Source organism: Primulina tabacum, chromosome 10, assembly GCF_025594145.1.
Source record: "Primulina tabacum isolate GXHZ01 chromosome 10, ASM2559414v2, whole genome shotgun sequence".
Taxonomy (NCBI): Eukaryota; Viridiplantae; Streptophyta; class Magnoliopsida; order Lamiales; family Gesneriaceae; genus Primulina; species Primulina tabacum.
In genome coordinates this window covers 25498082-25507401 of record NC_134559.1, presented here as the reverse complement: position 1 = coordinate 25507401, position 9320 = coordinate 25498082, and the positions used below count along the sequence as shown (strand labels likewise).

The window sequence follows — 9320 nt, the reverse complement described above, 5'->3', positions numbered from 1 at the left end:
TTTATTCTCAATATTTATCACACATGGGATATTATCTTTTATTGAAAAACAAAACAAGCTACAGAATCTCATGTACTCCATTTATTATCCAACTCGGTACAATTCAAGAACCTGATCTACCACCATATCGTCTCTGCCTTTGCTGAAAGGAACTCAAAGCCTCTACGAACTCATCTTCACCGAAATCGGGCCAGAGCGAATTTGCAAAATATAGTTCAGTGTAAGCCAGCTGCCACAAGAAGAAATTACTGATCCTAAGTTCACCACTAGTCCGAATCAGCAGATCAGGGTTTGGAAACTCAGTACAATTTGTTTCGAGTTCCTTTTCCAGCAAAAACTTGTTGATGTCTTCTGGTTCAATGAGACCGTCTTTTACTTTCAGTGCCATGTTTTGGCAAGCTTGCAAGATATCGTTTTGACCACTGTAATTAAGAGCAAAAACGAGGTGAAGCTGCGAGTTGTTCTTCGTAGTTTCCTCCGCTTCCTTTAGCAACACTTGAAGGTGTTTCGGAAGTCTAGTGCAGTCCCCGATGAGGGAAACACGGATCTTCTTTCTGGTCAGAACAATCAAGTAAAAGAAAAACTGCATTATATATATATATATGCCGACAGATACGATCTAGTTATGAACATATCGCCATGACAAAAAGCGATAAAAAAATAAATGACGATCTGCGAATATTCAAAAAGACGGGGTTTTGATCAGAAAGGCGATGATTCCGAAACGATTTAGAGTTGAGATCAACTGATAGATAATAAATTAAATCATCAAACATAAGCACCATTCATACAGCATAGTAAAAAAGAAGGAAAATCTTGGCAACGCAATTGCTTCAAAAGTAACCTGCCAGAATTCAAGCTAAACAATAAAAAAATAATTGTTCAAAGAAGGTGAATTTTGATCAATCTTGCACTCATATATGGTAGACTCATTGAAGCGCAAAACGCGAATGCGTCACTTAAATTTCCTTATTCACATAAAACAACAATTATTCCGTACGTATTTTCAAACATTTAATTGGTTAGAAGTTTGGAAACAGTACTTTAATAGGATTACTGGGAAGCAATTTTAACTTAATACCTCATAAGTTGTTGCAATTCATCTCTCAATGCTCTCTCTAACAATTCCATGATGAAATCTATCTCCACCTACAGTTAAGTGGAAAACACAAAATAAAGTGAAACAAACAAACAAGAGCTTTCATTTTCTAAGAATGAAGTAAAGATTACTAAATGTTGAACTTTTGGACGAGTCCAATTGTCGGATGAGAAAGCAAAGACCGTTAGAACCGTGATCCTCCACTTGCAACACAAATCAACAACTGTCCGGAAAGCCTGAGCCCCCGCCTCGTAACCCCACACAGATGGCAAACCCCTCCTCTGTGCCCACCTCCGGTTCCCGTCCATAATCACCGCCACGTGGCTTGGCATGGAGTCCTTCCGGAGATCCGGTGGGACTGAACCTGGGTCTTCATCTGCATGATTATCAACAGGCGGCAAGCAATTCACTAGCACGCCGTTTCCCCGCGGCCCACTCAGGTTGGTAGCTTTAGAAACGGAGGAAAACAAAGGACAACACGTATTTGGAGAGAGTTTGTTGAGCGGCACGTGAGGGAAGCGCTGATGTTTGAGAGTCGAGGGATGGATTTGGAAAGATAGCATTGCCGCCATTGCTTGTTCGGATTATTTCTTGAGGCACTTCACTCGCTCTGCATATAGGAATATGTACCTAGCTCTTCACCCAAAAAAAAAAAAAAAAACACGAGGAATATGCAGTGTAATAGAGATCATTATATGTTAAGGAATAATTTGTACATAAAAAACTTTAATTATCTATGGTTGTGTGCTTGTCAAGCTAATCCATCCCACCTGATTTCCTTCACGATAAATGCTAGTTATAAAGCAAGATGACAGTCCAAAAGCATGTGAATGGCCATAACAAATTAGAGAAGGAAGCATGAGTTTACATGTTTTCACGGAATGGGCATAACAAAGTAGACAAGTACTTTAAAAACGTTTTCCGTATTTTATAATTGGAAAAAAAATAAATTAAGTTTGCGTTTAATTGGATATAAAAAAATTTTGAAAAATATTTTAAACAATATATTATCTAAGTAAAGTTTTGAAAGAATAATTGTGAGATGAAATTTGAAATTTTTGGAAACGAAAGCAATACTGAAAATGAAAACATATTATTTTTTAATTGTAGAAACATTTTTATAGAATAATTGTTCAAACACATATTTAATCTCAAAAAAAAATTAAAATTTTAAATTAAAGTTTTGTAAAAAAATACTTTTACACAAATGTTTTATAAGTATTTGTCCAAACGAAGTTTAAAACAGCTTTTTAGGCTACTCTCAGTTAATAAATATTAGTATGTATTAAAATTAAATATTTTATAGAATTTAAATTATAATTACATATATCTTAACAAATGTTAATCAAGTATGTTCCCATAATCCGTAATTTTAGATCGTAAACTTCAAAATAAATCAATTTTTTTTTCTTCGCAAGCGTATTATTAATACCCATGTCAATATTCACATTTTTGGACTTTAATAATTTCCAAGAATACTTTCCTAATAAAAATTCAACTAGATTTTTATGCAATTCAAAAAATCTATTAATCATCTTTGTTTTGTCCAATGTTTGACTCAAGTATTATAAAGATTAGTGTTATGCAATATTATCTTATCCAAGTATGTTGATTTATTATCTTTATATTATACATCATCTTATCCACGAGCCAAGCAATACCGATACTTAATAATATGGAATTCTCAATCTTTTAATTTTCCTTTCGCATAGACCACAATATGTAATTGTGTGATCCCAATGGTTCTAGTGTATTTAATTAGTCCGGATCATAATTCTTTGTGATTTTGGATATAGTCAATTAAAATCATTTGAATATTGATTGTGAAGGGAAATATAATTTTCATATTAAATTGATTTCCCTAATATTATCTTTTCCTTGTTGATTTGATTGAGCATAACATTTAATTATGATTTTGCCTTTCTATATAATTATGTTAAGATTTTATTGTGATATAATATCTTCCTTAAATTTAATTTCCTATTGATAGATTATGTGGAATATTGGGTTTGCCTTTTCTAGATATTATATTTATGATAAAGATCTTGAAGATATGATATTATTGATTTAACTCTTTATTTATTTATTTTGTAGATTTCCTTGTGATATGAAGTGAATTATAAATATAAGAGATGAAGATTCAAAAGAAAAGAGAGAGAGAGAGAATTGAGAGAGACGAAGAGAAATTCAGAGAGTTTTAGTGGAGGAGTTTTAGTAGTGGAGTTTTTCGTGGAATATTTTTCGTGGGCGGCTTCTTCGATTTATTGCTATCGTGTTTTTCACTCTGTGCTTGAAAGTTTTCCTGTTGCATATCTTGTGCACGTTGCATATCGTAGTTCTCAATGAAAAACACCCTACAAAGACGCTGCTGTTTTGAACAGTGCAGAAATCGCGTGTTTCCTTGAATGTTGGCAACATCTACAGACAACATCCGTGACGAAGTTGGCTGAAGATCGTTTTGTTGCCTTAACTTTTGACTCACGTTTTTTCTTTCTTGATTAAGTTTTTATTCTGTTTATTTGTTTTAGAAAGCGTTTATTTTGTCAACGTGTTGAGTAAATTGATTTTAGTCTTAATAACTAGTGATAGGTTTTTGTAATCGGTTTGATTTTCTAGTGATTAATTTTTGCCATAAGGCACCGCACAAGTATAAATTTAATCCCGTCCATTTATTTCTTTAAAGTGAATTTGTATTACAAACTTTCATATTCCGCTGCATGTTGTCTTAAATGTTGTAATATTTGACACAATATTTAATTCTGATAAAACACAAATTTACTATTTTATATCCTATTCTGATATTCTTATTATTTTGTGGTATCTGTCGAACAATACGATTCCTATCAAGTGGTATCAGAGCCTACTCTTGATATACTAAGTGTTGATTCTAGTTTTTGTTTTGTTTGACAGAAATATTTAAATGGACACATCACTGGCAAACGCAGCACTTCGACCACCAGCTCCTAAACCTCATGTCCAACAACAGTTTCGACCAAGGAATGAAGAAAAACGCTGGTTGCAAGTAAATCCTTTAGGTGTTGCCCTAGGTGTTGCCACTCCTGGCCGCAACATCTGCGAAAAATCAGTTTGTTTAAAATCTACAGCTTCTGGAAATTCGAGTGTTGATGATGAATTGGAAGCTGATGATGAAGAGATGACTCTTGAGAGTGTTTAAAAGCTTTATGAAGAGTTGTTTGAGGATTGGACCAAAAGAAACAAGCTTAACTCAACTCTTATGAAGGAAAACACCAATCTAAAAGTCGTGGTTGCCAAACTTGAAGTAATTCTGAGCAAAAAGGACTTAGAACTGGGTAAGACTAAAAAAGAGCTTCAAAAGACAACTAAAACATTATCCAAATTCAATTCGAGCACATCCAAGCTTGATTCCATAATTTTATGGGAAGAGATGATAAAAAAGGCTTAGGCTTCAAAGACAGTGTGTTTGAGATTGGTGAATCATCCAAGTCGACTATCTTTGTGAAGGGAAAAGATGATACATCCACACAACCACAATCCAAGCCGCCGATCAAAAGCTCTTCACCAAAAAGACAACCTGCTGCACCCGTTCCTAGGAAAAGAAAACACAGGTATGTATGTCATTACTGCTTTAAGCCTGGTCATATCAGGCCCTACTGTTTTAAACTCAGGGATGACCGCATGAACCAAAAGTCGAGTCGAATGTTGCCACTGAGCTGAAAGAAAAGAAAGACGACTAAAAGCAGTGGAACAAAGTAAAAGGTCCAAAGAAACACTAGTTGCCTATTTTCTTACAACAGTTGGTTACTTTGAATATTGTAATTTCATTCACTTAATAAAATACAATAATTTCGCTCTCATATATTTTCGTCAAAATTATTATGTTTCATAGCCCTACAGCTAGGTTTGTCATCACCAAAAATGGGGAAATTGTTAAGAAAATATTATTCCCCAGAATTTTGGTGTATGACAAAAACAAGACAGCTCGAAAACAGCTGCGATCTTTATATGAGATATGCATCAGTTCAACCGCTCGGCTCATCAGCTGGAATATCTTCCTAACCGGCTAAAGCTCAAAGAAGTCTCAACCGCATAATTCAGACCGTTAGCAGATTCAGCTTGGACTTAAATGATCCTCAGAACTGGATCATTAAAGAGAACCATTTATTACTCAAAGATATTCTCTGACCGGCTTAATACATTCAAAGTATTGCACCGCCTTGAAGTCAACGTATACATTCATCAGTTCCAAGAATGATCTGCATTTATATCTTTATCCAAGAAAAGGTAGACCAATTATAGACTTCAAGTTCTGATGAAAGAAGACAGTTACCATAAAAGGAACTCCTCAGGAAAAGCGCTTCAGAACTACGCTGAGCAAAAGGAACATTAAATGCTTATATGAAAGATCATTTAATACACATAAAGATGACAGCAACACATCTGTTCAAGGGATTAGGTTAACGTTGATGCATCCTTTCCGACCGTTAAGAAGATCGTATATATTAACGGAGGAATGTGCTAGCTTAGACTACCTCTCGATCTACAGCTAAAAATCTCGTTGCTAGCATACACAAAGATCTCAGAGCGCTATCAAAAGCATTCATACTTTATCGCTCTTTCAGCACGCTTTAAACGTCATTACATTCGATCTTCTATGGATCAATTTCGTGCTACTCAAAACAAACTGATTGTTCATATCAGTAACCTTTTGGTTATTTGATTTAGTCTCAGTATCTAGTGAACTAAGTGTTCTTAAAATCCAGAAGTGTAAAGTGATCACTAAGAGTTCAAAACAGGCAGAGTGATAAGTCCTGATTAGAGTGGACTGTTGCAAAAATTTTGTAGAGCCAAAGTCTTTTAGTGGAAACCTTCCTAAGAAAGAAGAAGGGGTAACGTAGGAGTATGCATTCTCCGAACATCTATACAAATCTTGTGTCACTTTACTTATCGCAAGAATTTTCTTTGTTTCTAATTGTTGAATAAGCTTGTTAACGTGTTCAAGTTTATATTGGAAATTATTAACCGTCTTCCGCACTAAATAGTGGTACCTATTTCCAACCGTTTGAGAAGAATTGTCTCAACCGCCTAAAAACAGTCGAAACCAACATTTTACACGAGAAAATTTGAAAGAGTTCATTCACGCCCCCCTAAATTCTTTCCCGATCCTAACATAACTCAAATTAAATAATCATATACGTTTAAATATCTCATAATCCGTAAATTTTAGATAAAAAAATAAATCAAATTTATTTCTTGACAAGTCGTACTATACTGATACCTATGTCGATCTTCTCAGTTTTGGACTTTTTTCAAATAAAACTTTCTTAACATAAAAATTCAACTAGATATTTATACAACTCAAAATTAGTTCATGATCATTATTATACTCTTGGACACTTTAATCATGTCAAGTTCTCAATCTCTATATTCAAATTCTTGAATTTAATTATCCTGTTTTGTTCGCGTAGATCACAATATGTGTGTGTGATCCCAATTATTCAAGTATATGTTAGTTTGGATTCAAATTCATTTAATCGACTATTCTGCGGGGATACACCTTCGCATAGATCACAATACGTATTTTTTACTTTTAGTCATTTTTTGCTGGAGTTATGAGGAGACGTCAGAAAAATGATGATGTGACACCAATAATTGCTTATAAAGTGTTCGGCGTCACGTAACGTCTTCATTAAAAAAAGAATAAAAGCCAAACACAACCTAACTTACAGAATCAATTAAATCCAAAATGAATACTTACAAGTCCAAAACACAAATAGAGCAAACTTACAAGATCATTTTGACTATTATATCTTATAAATTTATAACTTAAGTACTTATATGTATACAAAATATATAAATTCTCACTTTCATATACATATACATATACATATACACACACATATATGTATACATATACATACACACACACACACACACACATATATATAGATATATATATATATATATATCTAATGTATGTATATTCAAAATTGTTCCTGCAATTTATTGATAAATTACTTGATATTATGTGTGATCATCGTTCCTGCAATATATTGATAAATCACTTGATATTATTTGTGATCGATATATTTTCAATAAATATGTCAATCTAATATATATAGAGATTTGTATTGTTCAATTGTATGTTACCAGTGTCCATTCGAACGCAATAAAATTATTTTGGTGTTAAATGTTTTTTGGTTATTTTTACATGTCGGTTGTATATAATAATGTTTTATGTAACATAGTTAAAATATTTATATTAACCGAAATTTATTCTCAATATTTATCACACATGGGATATTATCTTTTATTGAAAAACAAAACAAGCTACAGAATCTCATGTACTCCATTTATTATCCAACTCGGTACAATTCAAGAACCTGATCTACCACCATATCGTCTCTGCCTTTGCTGAAAGGAACTCAAAGCCTCTACGAACTCATCTTCACCGAAATCGGGCCAGAGCGAATTTGCAAAATATAGTTCAGTGTAAGCCAGCTGCCACAAGAAGAAATTACTGATCCTAAGTTCACCACTAGTCCGAATCAGCAGATCAGGGTTTGGAAACTCAGTACAATTTGTTTCGAGTTCCTTTTCCAGCAAAAACTTGTTGATGTCTTCTGGTTCAATGAGACCGTCTTTTACTTTCAGTGCCATGTTTTGGCAAGCTTGCAAGATATCGTTTTGACCACTGTAATTAAGAGCAAAAACGAGGTGAAGCTGCGAGTTGTTCTTCGTAGTTTCCTCCGCTTCCTTTAGCAACACTTGAAGGTGTTTCGGAAGTCTAGTGCAGTCCCCGATGAGGGAAACACGGATCTTCTTTCTGGTCAGAACAATCAAGTAAAAGAAAAACTACATTATATATATATATATGCCGACAGATACGATCTAGTTATGAACATATCGCCATGACAAAAAGCGATCAAAAAAATAAATGACGATCTGCGAATATTCAAAAAGACGGGGTTTTGATCAGAAAGGCGATGATTCCGAAACGATTTAGAGTTGAGATCAACTGATAGATAATAAATTAAATCATCAAACATAAGCACCATTCATACAGCATAGTAAAAAAGAAGGAAAATCTTGGCAACGCAATTGCTTCAAAAGTAACCTGCCAGAATTCAAGCTAAACAATAAAAAAATAATTGTTCAAAGAAGGTGAATTTTGATCAATCTTGCACTCATATATGGTAGACTCATTGAAGCGCAAAACGCGAATGCGTCACTTAAATTTCCTTATTCACATAAAACAACAATTATTCCGTACGTATTTTCAAACATTTAATTGGTTAGAAGTTTGGAAACAGTACTTTAATAGGATTACTGGGAAGCAATTTTAACTTAATACCTCATAAGTTGTTGCAATTCATCTCTCAATGCTCTCTCTAACAATTCCATGATGAAATCTATCTCCACCTACAGTTAAGTGGAAAACACAAAATAAAGTGAAACAAACAAACAAGAGCTTTCATTTTCTAAGAATGAAGTAAAGATTACTAAATGTTGAACTTTTGGACGAGTCCAATTGTCGGATGAGAAAGCAAAGACCGTTAGAACCGTGATCCTCCACTTGCAACACAAATCAACAACTGTCCGGAAAGCCTGAGCCCCCGCCTCGTAACCCCACACAGATGGCAAACCCCTCCTCTGTGCCCACCTCCGGTTCCCGTCCATAATCACCGCCACGTGGCTTGGCATGGAGTCCTTCCGGAGATCCGGTGGGACTGAACCTGGGTCTTCATCTGCATGATTATCAACAGGCGGCAAGCAATTCACTAGCACGCCGTTTCCCCGCGGCCCACTCAGGTTGGTAGCTTTAGAAACGGAGGAAAACAAAGGACAACACGTATTTGGAGAGAGTTTGTTGAGCGGCACGTGAGGGAAGCGCTGATGTTTGAGAGTCGAGGGATGGATTTGGAAAGATAGCATTGCCGCCATTGCTTGTTCGGATTATTTCTTGAGGCACTTCACTCGCTCTGCATATAGGAATATGTACCTAGCTCTTCACCCAAAAAAAAAAAAAAAAACACGAGGAATATGCAGTGTAATAGAGATCATTATATGTTAAGGAATAATTTGTACATAAAAAACTTTAATTATCTATGGTTGTGTGCTTGTCAAGCTAATCCATCCCACCTGATTTCCTTCACGATAAATGCTAGTTATAAAGCAAGATGACAGTCCAAAAGCATGTGAATGGCCATAACAAATTAGAGAAGGAAGCATGAGTTTACAT

General features: G+C 34.6%; 2 protein-coding genes across 6 annotated transcripts; both read right to left on the bottom strand.

Moving 5' to 3' along the window:
• On the bottom strand, positions 1–1748 carry LOC142505710 (cis-prenyltransferase 4, chloroplastic-like). 3 transcript variants are annotated; one of them, XM_075618799.1, is made up of 3 exons: positions 1231–1748; positions 1082–1149; positions 1–554 (listed from the first exon to the last, which is right to left on the bottom strand). In XM_075618799.1, the coding sequence occupies exons 1-3, from the start codon at positions 1669–1671 to the stop codon at positions 104–106; spliced, it is 960 nt and encodes a 319-aa protein (XP_075474914.1). In that variant the 5' UTR covers positions 1672–1748; the 3' UTR covers positions 1–103. The 3 variants fall into 3 exon arrangements, with proteins under 3 accessions (XP_075474914.1, XP_075474916.1, XP_075474915.1); XM_075618801.1 differs by having other exon boundaries at positions 1282–1748; XM_075618800.1 differs by having other exon boundaries at positions 1243–1747.
• A 5602-nt stretch (positions 1749–7350) lies between these two features.
• On the bottom strand, positions 7351–9099 carry LOC142505691 (cis-prenyltransferase 4, chloroplastic-like). Of its 3 annotated transcripts, none has more exons than XM_075618772.1 (3): positions 8582–9099; positions 8433–8500; positions 7351–7904 (listed from the first exon to the last, which is right to left on the bottom strand). In XM_075618772.1, the coding sequence occupies exons 1-3, from the start codon at positions 9020–9022 to the stop codon at positions 7454–7456; spliced, it is 960 nt and encodes a 319-aa protein (XP_075474887.1). In that variant the 5' UTR covers positions 9023–9099; the 3' UTR covers positions 7351–7453. The 3 variants fall into 3 exon arrangements, with proteins under 3 accessions (XP_075474887.1, XP_075474889.1, XP_075474888.1); XM_075618774.1 differs by having other exon boundaries at positions 8633–9099; XM_075618773.1 differs by having other exon boundaries at positions 8594–9098.
• Between the last annotated feature and the right edge of the window lie 221 nt (positions 9100–9320).

Coding starts and splice junctions, on each gene's coding strand:
- LOC142505710 (XM_075618799.1), bottom strand. CDS start 1,671: ATGGCGGCAATGCTATCTTTCCAAATCCATCCCTCGACTCTCAAACAT. Junction 1,150..1,230: donor GTCCAAAAGTTCAACATTTA/GTAATCTTTACT, acceptor ACTTAACTGTAG/GTGGAGATAGATTTCATCAT. Junction 555..1,081: donor GAATTGCAACAACTTATGAG/GTATTAAGTTAA, acceptor TGTTCTGACCAG/AAAGAAGATCCGTGTTTCCC.
- LOC142505691 (XM_075618772.1), bottom strand. CDS start 9,022: ATGGCGGCAATGCTATCTTTCCAAATCCATCCCTCGACTCTCAAACAT. Junction 8,501..8,581: donor GTCCAAAAGTTCAACATTTA/GTAATCTTTACT, acceptor ACTTAACTGTAG/GTGGAGATAGATTTCATCAT. Junction 7,905..8,432: donor GAATTGCAACAACTTATGAG/GTATTAAGTTAA, acceptor TGTTCTGACCAG/AAAGAAGATCCGTGTTTCCC.